The sequence below is a fragment of the Hevea brasiliensis genome, unplaced genomic scaffold (assembly GCF_030052815.1).
Source record: "Hevea brasiliensis isolate MT/VB/25A 57/8 unplaced genomic scaffold, ASM3005281v1 Scaf75, whole genome shotgun sequence".
In the NCBI taxonomy this organism is placed as follows: domain Eukaryota; kingdom Viridiplantae; phylum Streptophyta; class Magnoliopsida; order Malpighiales; family Euphorbiaceae; genus Hevea; species Hevea brasiliensis.
Window position 1 is genome coordinate 186,825 of NW_026615294.1, and position 20,270 is coordinate 207,094.

The 20,270-nt window shown below is 34.5% G+C and overlaps 1 protein-coding gene across 1 annotated transcript; it reads right to left on the reverse strand.

Annotated features, from left to right (window-relative positions):
• Positions 1–6,372: 6,372 nt before the first annotated feature.
• Positions 6,373–20,209, reverse strand: LOC131177726 (dihydrolipoyllysine-residue acetyltransferase component 1 of pyruvate dehydrogenase complex, mitochondrial-like). The gene is made up of 19 exons (XM_058142827.1): positions 20,077–20,209; positions 19,926–19,970; positions 19,735–19,808; positions 19,397–19,466; positions 18,809–18,997; positions 18,650–18,697; positions 18,469–18,542; positions 11,361–11,430; positions 10,739–11,131; positions 9,774–9,834; positions 9,651–9,695; positions 9,473–9,556; positions 8,735–8,811; positions 8,590–8,652; positions 8,126–8,196; positions 7,967–8,027; positions 7,348–7,408; positions 7,182–7,262; positions 6,373–6,660 (listed from the first exon to the last, which is right to left on the reverse strand). Exons 1-19 carry the CDS (start codon positions 20,161–20,163, stop codon positions 6,602–6,604), a joined length of 1,713 nt encoding a protein of 570 aa, XP_057998810.1. The 5' UTR covers positions 20,164–20,209; the 3' UTR covers positions 6,373–6,601.
• Between the last annotated feature and the right edge of the window lie 61 nt (positions 20,210–20,270).

Here is a 20,270-nt window from a genome sequence, read left to right on the forward strand (position 1 = left end):
CCATAGTCACTTGGGGTGCAGCTGGTACCTGAGGTAGAAGTGCTAGTACTGGTTGAGGTATCTACACAACAGACACTGTAGTCCCTCTAAATTTGTTGCCCCTCGAGCTAAAAGAGCCAAAGGACACTTGGGCCATTTGTACCTACTGAAGTTAGAGAGCTAGTACCACATGAAGACACATAAATACTAGGGCGAGTGACTGGGTTAGTGTTACTGACAACTTAGGTGGGAAAACAGTTTTGCCATTAGGGCGGCTGTGTTAAATTGGTGTTCTTATTTGGCTAGCCACCTGTTCTTTTCTCTTGTGGGATGGCTGATATCTTTATTCACTGCTAACACGGCTTCCCTCAGCACTGTCGTGGGAGGTACATGACTGAAATTGTCCCCTGAGCTCATTAATGCCTCTGGATGCCATGTCAGATTCCACTGGCCTAGGGACTTGACCATCAAACAGTACTAGAACTAGTGAATTAAGTTTATCAACTACTTTCTCCAAACTTGCATCAATTCTCTCCATTGATTGGTTAAGAGTTTCCAACCACTATTCCATGTCTTTCATCAAGACACTAGTGATGGTCGATGCAAAAGTTTGCAATGAACTAAGAATTTGTTTGCAAATCTCATTTTACCCCAAACTGGGTCAATAGACAAAGTAAGTACAATTTTTATAGCAATTGGATTTTGAATTTATTCTTCTTAAGGGCCTGACCTCCCTTTAAGGCATTTAACCATAAAAGGAATTTGAACATTCAGGCCTTTTGCAGTAGGACTTTCCTTCATGTCCTGAGACTGGCAATTTCTTTGCCAATAACGCTTTTAGTCTTCAAAGGCATGTTGTTGCTTGCAAAAGCAGTTGTATGGATTATTGAAATGAAACTATATGAGAATGGGTCCCACTAGAGGTGCCAAAAGTTGTTTGCTAATTTTTGGCGAAGAACAATGGAAATTGGTGCAGAATGATGTTTTGACTGTGTAGGAGATGCGTCCCACTAGGCGTGCCAAAAATTAGCAAATAATTTTTGGCACATCTAGTAGGATCCATTCTCACACAGTTTCATTTCAACAATCCATACCACTATTTTTGCACTTGTCTCATGGCTTACGATCGTGTGGGCGTACTAGATACTAAATATATCACTTGGGATTGTGCTCTGACTTCTCGAACCAAACAATTATGGAAATTAACTCTACTATACGTAGCTTCATCAATCTCACGAATAACAAATAATTAAAGGCAAGTGAAATGGAGTTGAATGCTTTGATTGCTTAAAAGGAAAGTACAAGACTTAAAATTAAATGTAAGAGCTTTGAAAAAATAAAAAACTGATAAAATAAAGATAAAAGACTATTAGAGTCTGGTTGAATTGTTGTTATTTGATGTGTTGGAGGGTTTAACGTTGTAGCATATCTGACTCTTATAGCTTCCTTGTAGGTATTTGATCAACTCCCTTCTTTTAGATAACCGTCCAATAATCACTAAATATCTAATTATTAATTATCTTAGCCTATGGATTAATTAAATTAATAAAATAAAATTAATTAAATTAATCTCATAAAAAATTAATTCAATTAATCTCACAAAAAATTAATTTAATTAATTCTTAGACTTAAAAATAATAAATAAATAAATAAATTTTTTTTGGTGTAAACACAATCATTGGATTGTTTCAAGTGAATTAGAATCATAATGAAGCCGTCCTCAAATTAAAATAGAATTGAAACCAATGCCAAGGTCAAATTAACACTAGGACTTGACTTTTTTTTTTTTTTAATTAATTTCAGGGACTTTAGATGCAAATTAAATCAGACTAACCTGGTACTTATTCCCACATTTAAATCTCCAAAAATCTATTTCACAATTCAGGCCGATTAACATGGGATATAAGATCATAATGAAGGATATTTCAACTAAGCTGAAGCCATGCACGTCAACTCTGATCGGTGAACAACAATTTAGCTTTGCACCTGGACGTCAAATAACTAATAATATTGCCTTGGTCAAGGGGGTGACCCATTCGATGGAAAGACGTCTGGGTAAGAAAGGGTATGCAGTAATTAACATTGACCTTGGCAAAGAGTATGATAAGTTGTAATGGGATTTTATATTTACTTATTTCATTTAAGTGCAGATTTGGCTTTACTTATGAAAATTAGCTTATTAAGCTATTTGAATTTGTAAACATTTAAAATTTTAAGCAGTTACGTGTTCCGTTAAAATATATTCGAATAACTGATAAGTAATTAATATATTCAATAAAAAATAACTTATAAGCATATTTATTATTAAAATAATTAAAAATGATATTAAAAAAAATTTGTGGTGAAATTTTAAAAATTAAAGGAGAATAATATAATAAAATACTTGTTCAAATTAGCTTATAAATATATGATTTATAAGTATTAAAATGAAAAGTTAGTTCTTTCAGCTTATTATTATTATTATTATTTTTTTTGTTATAAATCTAAAAAATATTATAAAAAGACAAATAAATTTATTTTTAGAATTTATATGCTAGTTAAACAAACATCCTCTTAATCTATCATCTTGTAAAATAGGACTCCTTTGGCTTTTTGACCAAGATTTTTTTTTTCTTATACTCAGTCTATCATATATCCAAGATACAAGATATATGATTGGACCCACCCATTAAATATATAAGTTTCATATATTTTTATTTTAAATTTATGATGAATCAAGTCTAGAAAAGAATTTCCTTTTTGACCATCTTAAGAAGTAAGATAAGAGTGTTTGTTGTCCTCTATTTAAAAAAAAATAAATATGTATTAGATGAATAATTGATAAGGATGTAGATTAGATATTATTGAAGGAGGCTATGGAAATTTTAAATTTTCCTTTTAATAAAATAATTGGTAACCCCTGATATGGTTCAAGATGACCATGAAATTTGACCCAAAGATGTTTGGTTTCTATAAAAAACTACACCTATTTTGACTAGGTCTTAGTCCATTAATTGCTTGGAATTTAAATAGACTAAAATATCCTTCAAATTTCTACAGCTAAATGCAATTAAAAAAAAAAAAAATCTTTTCATGCATCGTTATAAAATCGGGATTGACCCAGCGAGTTGATTGGGACTCGAGGACAAAATCGAGTCAATTTTTCCATTGAACCGGATAAGAAGTTCACTAAGAAAATTTAGATGATCCGGTGGTTGAATGAATGACTCGTTGACCCAATGAACCATTACCCTATTAATTTAAACTTTTTTAAATTGAATTTTTTTTTAAAAAAAATCAATGATATTAATACTTCAATATTTAAAAGTTTATATTTATATTTAAGCCAATGAATAAGATATTATTTACTTATTATCTTTTTATTTATAACAATATAAGAAATTTAATTGTAAAATGATATGTTTATATTTTTTTTCTAATATATAATTAATATTTCATAAATATTGAGAATATACTTATTTATTTATAACATTATTTTTATTTTATATATTAATTATAAAGTTTGAGAATAAAATATTTAAAATTTAAATATTTTTAATATTTTCATATAAAATTTAAAAATATTATTAAGATATATGTAAATATAGCTTGATAAAAGTTGAAATATTGATTCTAAAAATAAAATTTAGTTGCTTAAATATATTTAAGTATATTAATAAGTGTAATATTTAATTAATATATATTTAATTTATTTTTTTAATGAGTTGAACTGTTGATCAATTGGTTGAATTAGCAATCCATCGACCCAGTCCTTTAGCCAAGTCAAGTTTTGAGCTAGGTTTAATAACTATGTTTTCATGTGATAATTGATAAACATTAATCATTTAATAATTAATTTTTATTAAAAAAAGAACTCAATAAGATTAGATTAACACTTTTTTTTGTTACTAAGAAGGTATGTCAAATTATCTTCAAAGATAAAATTTTTGAAAGAATAAAACTACAATTTAAGATTAATTAATGAAAAAAAAATTTAATCTTCACATATCTTTAAAATTATTAAATGATTGTTAATAATTTATAAAATATATCGTATATAATCCATTTATAATAATAGTTAATAAAATTTTTACATTAAAAAAACAAGTATTAGAAGAATTATTGATTAGAGATTTTTGGGTTGATTTATTATCGGTGCTAAAAACTGCTCAACTTTTAAATTTAGAGTTGTCTCCACTAAAATAATTTAAACTAATTTAGTTTGGCTCCTCTTATTATCCGATGTGGGACTCCAAAGACAATGAAACAGTTGATTTATCTACAGGTTTTACCTTTTACTTCCTTCTGCAGCCACACTCTTGTTAGATCCGAATTCCAAAGCCATATGTGCACCTCAAACAATGTGTTATTTTTTCCTTTCTTTACGACAATGAATCAGTTTCATATGGCATCAAGGGAAGTGTGTTGTTTATATTTGTTGTGTTTTTTTTCTAAAAAAAAAATCTTCTCTGTTTGGAAATAAAAATAAAACAAAAAAAAATTTCAAAAAATTTTTTTTTTTTTTTTTATATATAAAAAAAAAATAAATCAATTATTTTAATTTAAAAAATTTAAAAAAAAAGAACAAATAATTGTGTAAGAATTCATTTAATTTTTTTAAAAAAATAATTTATTTAAAAAAAAAAAAAGGCCATTGAATTTCTTATGTGCATAATCAAATAAGCACATTGACCATTTAATTGTGCCTAACATACATATAGAGTTGGATCGGTATCCTTCATTTAACATTGCAACGCCTTTAGTTGAACCAGAATAACATAGTGAATGCTAGTGATGCTTATTTCTGAAATGCTTGTGCACAATACCAGTACTTGTTTCTTGAATTGGTCTACACGGTGAAGCTTTTGGTTGACATTAGAAGATAATGCACTGGTTTATATTTCTGGGAACATCAAATGTTACCTCGTGAAATTTTTGTTTAGATTCAGTCCACCATGAACTCAAGACATAAATATGAGATATCTAGGTTCCATCATACATAATTTATTATGTGTCTTGGGTACACGATGGATTAGGTTAGATAAGAAAAATCCTATTTATATTATCTCAATATTCCATAGGTAGATGTTTGATTAGCGAATTGATTAAATGCAGGCCAGGGGACTTGATGTACTGCCAACAACTATATCTTGGTTTTGCAATGGAGATTGTGAACTTTTTCTTTGATTCGGAGTTTCAGATATTGTTTTCACAAAATGGGTTAAGTCAATTTGGCTTGGCTCCTCCTTGTCATCGATGTAGGACTCCAACATCCTCTCAAATGTAACTGAATTGGACTCAAGTTTATAAGTTTAATTGTCACTTGAACCGCATGTGGTGGCATATCTAGAGTTTTGCCTCTTTTCTGTGGCTTGGTTCTATGTCTAGTTTTTTTTATTAGCTCATCGATCCATATGGGTCTAGCTAATTGCAGCATTGATACCATGTGAAATCTAGAGAGTGCTAAAGGCTATTGACAAGATTTAGTTGTTGAGTTTGGAGTTGCCTTCAGTAAAATGGTTTAAGTCAATTTAGCTTGGCTTCTCTTGCTATCCGATGTGGGACTCAACAGAGGTGACAATGAAAAAGTTGATTTACTGGAGAGAATGGTGTACCCAGAAGAGATTAACCATTATGCTATTGGAGTCGAGTGGTTCAAGTATCTATGCTTGACATCTAAACGTCCAACTATCAAGCAAAGCTTGATTTCCCAAGAAAGTGGAGTGGCAGAAAGTGAAATTACAGAGGAGAATGAAGAGATTATTCAGAGGTTGAATGCTATGCTGATAACACACTTCAGAGAACTGTCAAAGCCACCCTTCATCGAGGAAGCAATGAAAGCAGCAGGAATTGCCTTACAATGGTATGAACCACTCGATGTCAAAGAAGTCAATCCAGAATGCCAACAGTGACTCAGTTTAGGAGGCAGTATCACATAAATGTCAGGATGACCATTTCTTTTAATGGAAAATTCGAAACTTCTCCATTTTTTTTTTCCTTGCTTACTGGTAGAATCATTATCAATGCCCATACACTTTCTCCCCGACCGGATTGTAAAAACCTCGATCGATTGGATTGTAAATTTCAAACGCCCATGAGGCTGTATAGGCAGACCAGTATTGAGTTCAAATGAATTAACGGTGATATGCCTGCACTCTCTCTGAATTTTATACATTTAATTCCAGAATACGTTGCTCATAACAGAAAAATTGCTAATATTTGAAGTAGCCTGGTAATAAATTGGTCTAAATAGTTAATAATCCATTAACAGACCATGTGCTGTCAACATTCTGGTATAAAACTGCAGGGCAATTTATTAAGAAGCAGTGTATATTTTCTTGCTCATACATTGCAATTTTTCTTATTGAAATAAACCTCAAACAGTTGCATGATCTTCACATATGGCAAAAACTTGCCTGAATCAGCACCTGAACATCAGCTCTAAATTCTAACTATTAACAGGACGAGTTCAATGAATGGCAAAATTTTGTAAAAATGGCACATCACAAACAATTGTATTGGTAAAAAATATCCCTAGAACAAATTGGCACCAAGCCTTGAAAATTTCCTAGCTAGCTGCTGCTCTCGCATAACGTGCTCTGTCAAGTCTTATTTTTTGAAACCCATTTGTAGTTTGAGGGCCTCATAGAAGAAGTCTCCTGATATCACTGAAGTTGGAACGCAAAGCTGTGAGAAATGCACCTGCAAAGAGAATAGCTTTAAAATTAATAAAAGCAAAATTCAAAATCATAGGTCAATGTGAACTTTTGTTATGATGATGCCCCGTGCAGCAGCACCAATCAAATCGCTACTTAACACCTTGAGATAAACTTAAAAAACAAACTGGAAAAATAACCCTCTGTGGGCAAGAAGAAAAATATCATTCCTTCTCAAAAAGTAAAGTTAACTGGCAGGCAAGGTCACTAAGGCTCAATAATTCTCCAGAGTTAGTTGCACCCTACACATTGCGTAACTGCATCACCTCAATGTGTATTGAAAACCTTGTCCAATTAACTAGGCTAGGGGCACTTAAGTAGAAGCCCTGCCTGTATAATGATTAATGACAACCTCGTGGACTGAAATCCCATAAATCACTAGCCTAAGGAAGCAGGAGTCTGACCCAAAAGGAATCAAACACCAAGACATTATCCAGCAGATAAAAAACTGACAATTTTAAGAATACCTCCCCATTTCAAATAAAGCAATTTTACAACATCACAGACCTCCCACTTTGCCATCAAAAACACGATGATCAGCAGATAATGTCAAGTTCATTTTGTTGACCACTGCAGGCCTCTCAGTTCCTGGTAGAAAGTAAATGCACGTTATATTACTCATTCAAAAGCATATAATATTATGTTACAGAACCTAAAAGCAGCACACACTTACCATCACTTCCAAGTACTGGTTCAACAACTTTATTCCCTCTACCAACAGCTAGGATGCCAGCCTGAAATTTTGTAGAGGAGAATTTTTACATTATACATGGACAATTCAACGAACAATGAAAATCAATTCGAGAGAGAGAGAGAGAGAGAGAGAGAGAGAGATAGAGAGAGAGAGAGAAACCCAACAACAACAACAATGCAGTAAAGTATTTACAGTTTCCTTATTCCCCTATTGTGTTTTTGAAAGCGTAAAGCTAAGACATGGTGGGTGTTTGTTCTCAAAAACTTTTCCACCACCAACTTTCAAGAAACATACAAAAAGGTTTTCAGAATTCAACTAATAGAAGGCTTTTTTTTATTGTTATTTTATAAATAATATGATTTAGCACTATGTGCATTGTGCCTGTAAATTTTAAGTCTGCCTTTAAGGAGATGAAAACACTTTAAAAACCCTTGCTTCTTTCAAGGTCCAAGTCCAACAAGGTCTTGGCTTTTGAGAAGACATCATTCAAATAGCAGAGCATTTTCATTGCATGAAAAGATGACTGATGAAACCAACGGTTACGTGTTCATTTGAAAAAGCGTAGTATGTGCATGCAGGTAGCGAAGAGAGTAAGAACCTGAGGGGGACTTATAATTGCAGCAAATTGGTCCACTGGATACATTCCCAGGTTCGAAATGCTGCACAATGATCAACAGCAATTGAGATTAAATAACTATTTATTTATTTTAACAAAAAAGGGCACTTTGGATATTTAAAACAGAGATAATATGTATACCTGAACGTCCCTCCTTGAAACTCATTTGGAGCAAGCTTCCCTGCCCGAGCTTTCTCAGCTAGTTGCTTAACCTGAAAGTCCAAGTTACTGACAATAAGATAATGATGAAAAGAAAATTTTAGTTCAAAATAGGCAAAGTAAAATATTGGCAATGATTAATAAAGAAAAAGGAAACAATGTATAAAGGATTAATTTTCCTATCTGGATCCAAAAATGACCTGAAAGTCATTTCCTTTTCTCTGGGTGATCAATGTCCATGAGTTCCATGTAATAAGTTTCCAATAAATATGCATGTAAGGTATGTTTCAAGAGTAATAAAGTAGAAGATAATTCCTTGTTTCCTTGAGGTTATGAGCCAGCCAGCACAATAAAGCACTAGCTGTAGCTGCAGGCTTTATCTTTTGATGTATGAGACTCTCACATAAAGACAAAACAGAAAACAAATCAAACTTGCCACAAGGTACCTCTGAGGAGATAGATGTAATGGACTTCTCGTCCGCATTCCTAACAATAGGAGTCATTAGGCCCTGCAAAGTTAAAAAAAAAAAAAAATGTAATGAAGCCAGATGTTTTCTAGACATGCAAAACAACAGATTATTATCAACACACCTTCTCGGTATCAACTGCAATTGATATGTCTACAGAATCACACAAAATGATTTCTCCTTTCTCAGCATCCCAATACGCTGCAGTGCATTGATATATCAGATTCAGTACCAAAAACGAATAAAAATACAGTAAGGGAGGGAACCGCAAATAATACCATGAATTCCAAAATATAAATAGATAGGTTCAAAATATCAGTAGATAAAATAATACTCAAAAGGTCAACTGTCAGATTTCTACCAAATACTATTAAAAGAATCCATTTCAATAAAAACATTTTTTTGCCTTCTTATACTCAAAAGCATAGTTTAAAACTCGGATTTCTCATTGTTTTTACATATAAACAAGGCAGGTGGAGTGGGAGCCAAAACTTCAAATGGAGTTGTTCATTTGCTTAGTTGGTAATTGAATAAGCACCATATCAGATGCTTGAACATGAATTCAGACTTCAAAGGGCTACACCTCATTTTATAGCCCACCAAATGCATCCAACAGAACAGAAGTGTTCCACAAGTGTACAGCAACACATTTTGTTATAGCATTAGTTTCCAAACATGAAAACATGTTCTAGCACTATCATAGAAAAAACTGAACTTACAATGTGCATAACGAATATAGACATAGCACTATGATTGATAAGGCACCACACCAGCAATCAATTCTTAGTTTGAAAAAGATCTAGATATAGAGTATTCTTTCTACAATAATATCTAAAACAATTAACAATTTAACACGTCTTACCATTAGCTTCTGGTACATTTCGCAGAGCAATTGCAACAGCTTTGATGACTATGTCATTTACTGACACCTTAATATCATGTTGCTCTGTAAGTTGAGGCAGCACCAATCCATGAGCAATCTGCCAAATTATTGATGTCCAGAAAAACAAAGCAACAAATCCAAAGTTTAAGTTCAATACCTTTGAGCTCCTTTCTGAAAGAAAGAAGAGGATCCAGTATAACATCTGACAGACACCGCTAATAAAATTAGAAAAAATATTATCTAAATAAATGAGAGAAACTACCATATAGATTAACATTACCTGTTGATAAATACAAATGTGGTGTAGTTTGTTTTGATTCCAATAACCTTCTTGCTATGACCTGCAAAGTTAACGAGAAAATTTCACCGCAAACTAAATTTGCTAACACATTAGCAAATTTCTTCAATAATAAAAGTAGGGCAATAACAGAGAACACAACCCAAGTACAGGAAAAGAATGCAAGAGAAACCCCAAAAGAAAGATACAGAGAAGGGGGAAAACTTGTAAACATCCAAATGGCTCAAGAAGCAGAGTAACCAAACAGAGTTGACAGCCAAATCCATTAAAACATCACAAGGAAACAAAAGCTCAATACAACTGCACCCAGCTTCTATTCCAAATATCAGAAAGGGCATTCATGCATCGCAACATGTGTGCTAATAATTGTGTTACAGTAAGTAAACAACCAAAACAGATCACAACTACAAATGAATAGCAACAACATAAAAAAAATTTCTTATCCAAAAAGCGAGATTCCACCAGTCCATAAAGTGTGAGAAAGAACAAGACATTCATTTCTGGGCTATTCTACAACATCTGATGTGGAATGGAAATAACATGCAGGTCCAACAAATAGATAATTGACCATGGAAACTCATGCAATGCTATCAAATATGTTGATATGTAATCATAATGTAGCAGTAAAAGGAAAATTAATGTCATAATACAAGTCTGCTCAAAATTGGATAGAAAATACTATCAGATGACATGAGTAAGAATGGCTATGGGCATACATATGAGATGATGTTTGTTTCAGGCATGACATATTCCATCAAGTTCCAAATCACTTGTTTTACATGCATGCTTCATTTTATTCTAGGATATAGAGACAGAGACGAGCAGCAGTATCAAGAAAAAAGTTCTAAAGTTCTATAAAACCCTTCAAAATTTTGACCAAACAAATTAAAGGGACTCACAAATAGGAAGAACCTACACCTTTTTCATTAACTATAGATGGAACCTACCTTGCGAATTTGAGTATTTGGCAAATCTTCAAAAGAATCTGACCGCTGTGGGTGAGATTCTGGTAAAGCTGTGGTTGAAGCTTGTGAGCCTTTTTGAGATGGAGCTGCTTTATCCTTAGGTGTAGATTTTCTTGAAGATCCCTTTCCTGACTTAATTGCAGCCCAAACATCACTCTTTAGAAGAGTGCCATGATGACCGGATGCCTTTAATGATGATGCATCCAATCCATACTCTGAAATCAGCAACTTAGCAGAGGGACTAATCCTTGTAAAACTTGTCTTTTCTTCTCTACCATCATCCTTTGAGTCACGATGGGTCAATATTTCTTCCTTCACCTCCATGCTACCACTAAAATTAGTCTTTACAGTTTCAATATCATCTGGATTTTCAACCTGGAAAAACAACACAATCAGCAATCTCACCTCGCTTGGGTGACTCACTTCTACACAAATTACAAGTGAAATTAAAATGTTTCCATAAATTAAAAAAGCTTTTTAAGAACTGTAGTTCAGGAAAAGTACCCACGAGCTACTAATTAAATACTGAAGAAATCTAATACAGCATTATCTCATGACAGCTTAAGGAAACAAGTTACTCATAAGAGCAATAACTGAAACTAACCGTGACTGCAATTGGTTGTCCCACTGCCACATCCTTTGAACCATCTGGTGCCAGTATCTTAGCCAAATACCTACACTTAGAAATTCCACCGTTGTGAAAAATCTACTAGTGGCGTAACATTGAAAATCAATTACTACTTATTTCAAAGAAAATTATTACATAAAAGTAAAGATATTTGAAAAAAAGAACACCAAGAGGCCAACAAATCATATACAAATAGCGATTCTTGCAACACAGAAACTCACTAAATTCCAAAGCTGCTAGCATATAGAGACAGAAACCAAAGATCTAGAACACTAAGCCAATTACCTTAGAGCATTGTCAGAGAAAATTCCTCTCTCAAAGCCTCGCTGTAGCTCTCTTTCTATACAACACAAAAGTGGCAAGAGGGATCAATTCTAGGCCTTTTTTTCCCCTTCTATGTAGAAGTGTATAAACCTCTCCATTCCATGGTTCATCTCAAATAAATTCAGCTTATAAGTAGGAGATTATATTGAAAGAGTGAACCTCATTCCAAAAACATCTAGCACAAAAACATTACAAAAGCAAATGCTGAATTCATTCAGATGATTTGTTTTTTCAAACTAAAAGTTTCAGCTGCATTCTTTCTTTCTTTTTATAAGCTGCATTCCTATCAAAGACAACTGTAGAAAGAGATGATTCTCCTTAATTTCAATTAATCTGTACATGGGTATATATATACAACTGATTCCTATAATTGTGTTCTACTAATTAGAAAGAAATCCTAAATAAGAAATCCTAAATAGGAATACAGAATACAGAATATACAAAGAAATAATATAGTGATTGACTTTCCATAACACTCCCCCTCAAGTTGGAGCATAGATGTTAATCATGCCCAACTTGTTACAAATGTAGTCAATCCTAGCTCCATTTAGAGCTTTTGTGAAAATATCTCCTAACTGCTCTCCAGTTTTGATGTGTCCTGTTGAGATGATCTGTTGTTGAATCTTTTCACGAACAAAGTGATAATCAATCTCAATATGTTTGGTCCGTTCATGAAACACCGGATTAGAAGCAATATGGAGAGCAGCTTGATTATCACACCACAATTTCGCAGGCAGGGAGGTCTTAAAACCTATCTCATCTAGTAATTGAAGTATCCACATTACCTCACATACTGATTGTGTCATGGCTCTGTATTCGGATTCAGTACTAGATCGAGAAACTACACTCTGCTTCTTGCTTCTCCAAGACACCAAATTTCCTCCAATAAAAACGCAATATCCAGTAGTTGACCTTCTGTTAACCTTAGATCCAGCCCAGTCAGCATCTGAAAAACATTCAACATTCAAATGCCCATGATTACCATATAACAAACCTCTTCCTGAAGCGCTTTTCAAATAACACAAGATTTGTCCCAAGGCTTCCCAATGAGCAACAGTTGGGGAAGACATAAACTGACTTACCACACTAACGACATAAGCAATGTCAGGACGAGTGACTGTAAGGTAGTTCAATTTTCCTACCAATCTCCTGTATCTCTCTAGATCTTCAAACAACTCACTATCCCCTGCTAACAGTTGTAAATTTGGAGTCATTAGTGCACTACAAGGCTTAACACCTAATTTTCCTATATCTGTCAATAAATCAAGGACGTATTTTCTTTGGGACAAGAAAATACCCTTCTTACTTCTCATAACTTCAATACCCAAGAAATACTTTAACAATCCCAAGTCTTTAATCCGAAACTGGGTTTGGAGGAAGGTTTTAAGAGATGAAATACCTGCAGAGTCACTCCCAGTGATGACAATGTCATCCACATAGACTACTAGGAGAATTAGACCAGCCTCAGATTGCCTATAAAATACTGAGTGATCACACTTACTCTTTTGCATACCAAATTCCTGTACTGCTTCACTGAATCTCCCAAACCAGGCCCTAGGACTTTGTTTCAAGCCATAAAGAGACTTCCGAAGCCTACAAACTTTACCCAACTCCCCCTGAGCAACAAACCCAGGTGGTTGCTCCATATACACCTCCTCCTGAAGATTACCATGAAGGAAAGCATTCTTGATATCCAATTGGTGCAGGGGCCAATCATATGTAGCTGCTAAAGAGATAAACAAGCGAACAGAAGTAAGTTTAGCTACAGGAGAAAAAGTGTCAGAGTAATCAACCCCATATGTCTGAGCATATCCTTTTGCTACAAGGCGTGCTTTTAACCTAGCTATAGAACCATCAGGATTTACCTTTACTGTAAATACCCATTTGCAACCAATAGCTTTCTTACCAATGGGCAAAAGCAATAGTTCCCATGTACCAATAGCATCTAAAGCCTCCATTTCCTCTTTCATAGCAGCACACCTGCCATGATGAGACAGTGCCTCACCAACAGTATTAGGGATAGGAATAGAGTCTAAAGAAGTAAAAAAAACACCGAGAACAAGAAGACAATTGATTATAAGAAACAAAAGAAGAGATAGGGTAAGTACATGAACGCTTACTTTTACGAAGAGCAATGAGTAAGTCTAGATCAGAATCATTATCAGTATGAGGTACAAGATCTTCCAACGAAGTAGCTAGTAGAGGATCTGAGTCAGGAGTCTCCAATCTCCTAGAATAAACATGAACAACGGGAGGTCGAGTAGGTCTAGAGACAGAAGGAACAGGCTATGGGAGAGGACTAGACATTGGTTGGACAGTATATCTTAAGAGAAAATCCTCCTCCCCCTGACTCTCATACACAGATGATTGAGGAAAAAATGGAGTGGACTCAAAAAATGTCACATCTGCAGAGACAAGATAACGATTAAGAGTAGGAGAGAAATAGCAGTACCCTTTTTGCAGCCGGGAGTACCCAAGGAAGACACATTTGAGAGACTTTGGATCTAATTTAGTAACTTGTGGACGAACATAACGCATAAAACAGGAACAACAAAAAATACAGGGTTCAATAGGGAACAAAGATTTTGTAGGAAACAAAGCAGTATAAGAAATATCTCCATTAAGGACAGAAGACGGTATACGATTGATCAAAAAACATGCCGTAGAAACTGTATCCGCCCAAAAGTGTTTAGAAACTTTCATTTGAAAAAGAAGAGCACGAGTTACCTCAAGAAGATGATAATTTCTTTCGGCCACGCCATTTTGGGATGGGGTATCCACACAGGAAGCTGATGAAGAATGCCATTTTGTGTCACATAAGACTGAAATTGTGCTGAAAAGTATTCTTTGGCATTGTCACTTCTTAATATGCGCACAGAAATATTAAATTGAGTTTTGATTTCATTACAAAAGGTACAAAAGATAGAAAACAACTCAGAACGATTCTTCATTAAATATAACCAGGTAACACGAGAGTAATCATCAACAAAAGTAATAAAATAATGAAATCCAGTTTTAGAAGAAACAGAACAAGGACTCCAAACATCAGAATGAACTAACTCAAAAGGGGATGAAGCCCGTTTATTGACTCTAGACACAGAAGGCAAACGATGATATTTTGCAAACTGACACGACTCATATTCTAGTACTGATAAAGACTGAAACTAAGGACATAGCTTTTTCATGGTAGACAAAGAAGGATGGCCCAATCTACAATGAGCTTCAAAAGGTGTTAAGGTACTGGAGCAAACAAGCGACCGCGGTACATGATTTTCCAGAATGTAGAGACCACCTGACTCACGTCCTCTACCAATAATCTGCTTCGTCGTAAGATCCTGAAACAAACATTGGTCAGGAAAAAAGGAAACAGAACAATTCAAGGTACGAGTAAGTTTACTAACAGAAAGTAGATTAAAAGAGAATTTTGGTAGACACAAAACAGGTGACAAAGAAATTGACGAAGTCGGATTCACAGTTCCAGAACCCATGACACAAGAAGTAGAACCATCAGCTAAAGTAACATTATAGGAAGTGAGATTAGATTGAAAAGCAAATAGAAGACTAGAATTACCTGTCATGTGATCTGTCACACCAGAATCAATAACCCATTTGGATGAGGAAGACACAAGGCATGTAGTGAATTTTACTGACTCGTGATCGCAGGATGGAACCGTAGGCTTTAGAGATGCCTGATACTGGGAAAACTGTGCAAAATCCTCTGCAGATACCAAAATAGTTTTCTTAGAGGATTTTGCACTGTAGAATCCTCTGCTGCCATATTTGCCATCTGTGATCGCTGATTTTTCCTCTGAAGTTACAGACAATTATATTTTGTATGGCCAGGCTTATGGCAATAATAATAAATAACTCCTCTTGAGTCATGATTAGAACTAGCCTCTCCATTATGCTGATTACTTCTGCTGCCTGTAATTCCTCCTCTACTTCCTCTTCTATTACCCTGTTGTCCATTTGGATTACGGCTAACAAAAGCACTACTGGCAGGCTGTGAAAATTGGGTACTTCCTGTACGAAGGACCCGTGTGAACGTTTCATGCAACGAGAAAATCTCAGAACTGGAGAGAATATGAGATTTAGCAGTCTCATACTCTGAAGGAAGACCTGCAAGAAAACTCATAACAGCCAGTTGCTCCCGTTGGGCCTGCTGAACTTTCACATCAGGATTAAAATGCAACAATACATTAAGTTCCTCATATACCCATTTAAAATCCATAAAATAAGCCGTGAGAGACTTATCCTCTTTCTTAGCACGGTAGAATGCCTTACAAACATCATAAATACTGGAGTTATTCCCTTTACCAGAATACAAAAAATCTAAGTAATCCATCAATTCCTTAACAAATTCACAGTGATTAATTAAACTAATTACCTCACTGTGAATCGAGTTCCGAAGCTGCAAAAACAACCGAGCATCCTCCCTTAGCCAAGTTTGTCGTGTATCATCTGTAGGTGGATCTTTAGTAAGGTGATCATCCTTATCAATGCTACGCAAATAGACTCTAACAGTCTTACTCTACTCCAGGTAATTCGAACTATTAAGTTTGTGTTCCGTGATCTTAGTCATCATTGAAATCACATCAGAAATAATATTCTTATTCTCTGTCATTTGTTGAGACAAAGAAAACTAACCGAAACGCTAATCCAAAGTGCTTACAGCAGCAAAATAACCCAAAATCACAAATCAAGCAAATACCAAAATAGGATCTGAGAGCCAAATCTCAGAAGTCCTTTAATGGTATCTTTGGATCGAACAAAGACACAGTGGTGGAATGAGGGGGTTGAGGCGACGTCGGCGATGTTGATCGGAGTCGAAATGGTCGGTCGGTGGCCAAGGTCTCTCCTGAGCTGGATGGTGAGAACAAATAGTCACTCTAGATAGATGACCTGCTCTGATACCATGTAGAAAGAGATGATTCTCCTTAATTTCAATTAATCTGTACATGGGTATATATATACAATTGATTCCTATAATTGTGTTCTACTAATTAGGAAGAAATCTTAAATAAGAAATTCTAAATAGGAATACAGAATACAGAATATACAAAGAAATAATATAGTGATTGACTTTCCATAACAACAACGATAGCATTTTTTTTTTGCCAAACAGAAAGCATTTAGTAAGCTTGAACTTTCGCATGCCATGAAAATTGTCAATGGCCAGGATCCTCTACCACAATCCCCCAGGCATAAGCTTTCCAAATTGAACTCTTTAGTTAGTTATCCCTGTCCTCACTATTGCATTTGTTAACAAGGACCCAATAATACGAGCTATCATCAGATCAAAACACTCTTCCTTACTACTAATCAATCTAGCCATGTCCTCCCTCTGCACGTTCGCAATATATATAGAACATCTTTAAATCAGTCTTGACAGTGTCTCACGAGGATATTTTCTAAGATAGAATTTTATTGAGGGGAACATATAATTACTCAATATTCTCTTAAATGTCCCTATCATGTGCCAACAAACGAAGATATAGCAATCAGATTTTGGAGAAGAATATTTGTACTCTGGATCATGCCAAAACAAGACACCCTCAAACACACACAAAAATATCCACTTAGAGTCCTAGCCATTGTGATCCAAGCCATGTTTGAAAACAAGCCAACAAACATCCACTTTAGAGGACCCCTTTTCAATAATGAATCTCTAAAACTACTTGACATTAAAAGCTCTATTAAATGCCCACTTGTTAATAACTTATATAGTTATAATAAGCACAATTTTGTCCAAAATCTCCATTTTGGAGCTTTTAGAATCAACAATTGTTGGGCTTGAAATAGCCAATAATTGTAACTTTTTTGGTTCACCAAATACCTGAACTTAGCTATTAGGGGTCAAACAGTGAAAACAAACAGCCCTCCACTCCAGAGGTAAAGACAAACAATTGGTGCCTAGAATGCCCTTGTCAATGGGCTTCTAGCCCCTCTTACCATACGAAATGTTACTGTCCTGTGCAAACTCATAGAAACCTTTTTTTAAACTTCAACTTCAACTAAGGTATTTGCCAGAAATTAAGGAATAGGGATAATCATGAACATCGAAAGAGTTGCTTTTACAAGAGTAAGCCTCCCACACCATAGGATAAATAATTGCTTTTTTCTATTAGACAAGTTTTAGTTCAATTTTTTTTTTCTTTTTTGCAATGAGAACCCAAAAGTTTTTTTCTTTGAGTTTAGCTCATTAAGTAAGATGAACATCCATCCAACAAAGAGACCCCTTTTACATGGTGTAGCTTGCTATGAGACAACCACCCACTTATTCAGCCAGAGGAGTCATCTAATTTAACCGCAAATTAACCTTCAGCTCAAATACCACATCAAAACAGAGTGGGATGCACATTAAGTTGAGGATTTGACCAAACTCTCCACCACAGGAAATGAGTGTTAAAAGTGAAGAGGTGACAAAACATAATTTACCATCTCTGCTTCCCACCTTAATCCACAACTAAGCCCATATCCATTGCTATGGAAATCTCCTTTTTAAGAATTTCTATCTACAATACATGTACTAAATACCTCTGCTTAATGAGCACCTAATGATCCGATAGTCGGAGGGTGGTCAAACCATAAAGATAAAAATGTCCTAGTGTATCTAACTTGGTCAAGCTATATATCCCTTAGATTGTATACAACTTGATTAAACACACAATCCCATGAGTTAAACTAGCAAATTGTACTCCAGTATAAAATTTCCCCCATGTAAAGAGCAATACAATCTCTATGGTACAAGAATAATTACCCCTCTTCAAGACTTTCAAATTCAAGGGTGGCCTTGTCTGTCTCTATCTCACATATGACTTTAACCATTTCTATCTGTTAAGAGAGAAATAACAAAAGAATTAGGTATTATGATTTAATCAATCAGTATATGCAAGACCGAAAGGAATTCAGCAATGAACCTATAACTTAACCAAACAAACCAACCTTGTCTCCTTTTTTTTTCTCCATTTGGCAATATTACCTTGGTTCTGTGCAGGCACACATAGAAAACCAATAATTAAACTTTGCAGGAAAAGAGAAAATTTAGTAATGCACAATGGAGCCAGAGACGTCTCATATCCTGGTCCATCCTTTCTCACCATTGTTGGTGATAATGCTGGCATTCCAAGAACAATGTGAGGAGGAAGTTCAGACGTGTTGAGCTTAATAGAGGTGGTTCCTTTGTCTTCATTATTGGAATCCTTGTCAGATGATTTTTCCTCTTCAACCTCTGCTCCACTTCTTTGGCGATTCTTTGGGACATTTTGGATATCATCTGCATCCTCAACCTTGCAAGGCCATCAAAAGAGTGTTAACAACCTGTTACCTGAATGATTTACTTTCTCAAAAGTAATTATGTAAAAAGCATAAAACAGCAATATCAATGTTGAACAGATTTTGTGAACAGCATGAAGCAAAAAATTAAAATTTCAATGATATCAAATATGCTGAAGGATACTCAAATAAGAACTTAGCATGGAACCACAACAGGAAGTACGTAAGAAGCAAAAGTGAAATAGAAATCGGTTTGCTAATAATGTCAAAGTTCTCTTAATGTTTTTTTTTTTCTTTTCAAACAAAGATGGTTTTCTCAATGCGCTATGATTGTTCTCATCCAATAAAAATAGGTCTAAGACTACAAAATAATACACAAGCACATAATTTTTCAAGGGATGAAGGCAAATTACCGTTATTGCGATGAGTTGTCCTACAGGAATATCCTTTGAACCTTCAGGTGCCAGTATTTTGGCCAAAAACCTGCAGTGGAAGAAATATGAATCAATGAATAGAAATGAAATTCCATGGCAGTTTGAAGGAAAATAAAAGCAGACTATGGTTCTGCTCTTTGGTTCAAAAATAATGCAAATAAATCATGTAACAAAATTCTGAGAAGGATTCAATTGGAAGAATAATTCCAAGAAAATCCCCAAGTATACGCCTAAGTAACACACACATACACACACACACATATATGGGAAAAAAGAAATAAATAAAGGAAAGAGTAGAAAAAAAAAACACAAGTTACCCTTCTTCAAGACTTTCAAACTCAAGTGTAGCTTTATCTGTCTCTATTTCACACAGTACATCGCCCACTTCTATCTGTTAGATTGGTTCAAAAGTGTAGAACCAGAGGCCAAAAATGCAATGAAAGAATTAACTCTGTTCTGTCATGGGAAAGGATTTATTTCAAACTTATCACCTTTTAAAAAAACTCACCTTATCTCCTTCTTTCTTCCTCCATTTTGCTATGTTACCTTGAGTCTGCACAAAATAAAATGAATAAAAACATGACTTCTAGCAGAAGAGAATAAACCCCTAAGAGAAGAGAGAGAATTGTTTGATATTATACCATCCCTACACATCTTACCATTGTAGGAGATAAAGCTGGCATTCCAATGACTGCATGAGGTGGAAGGTCTAGAACAACAAAGAGCTTGATGATAAATATGTACATAAATCTAATGACATAAATAACTAGGCATAGAAAAATGTAACTTAATCACAATCATTATCAAAAGGCATAAATGCCATAAATACGAGGATGTGGCATGAGAAAACAAG

Excerpts from the sequence above, each read along its gene's own strand:
- LOC131177726 (XM_058142827.1), bottom strand. The coding sequence starts at position 20,163 with ATGTACATATTTATCATCAAGCTCTTTGTTGTTCTAGACCTTCCACCT. Across the intron at positions 18,698-18,808 it reads CAGCATTATCACCAACAATG|AACCAAGGTAATATTGCCAA; the intron begins GTGAGAAAGGAT and ends GTGCCTGCACAG. Across the intron at positions 11,132-11,360 it reads GACAACCAATTGCAGTCACG|GTTGAAAATCCAGATGATAT; the intron begins GTTAGTTTCAGT and ends TTGTTTTTCCAG.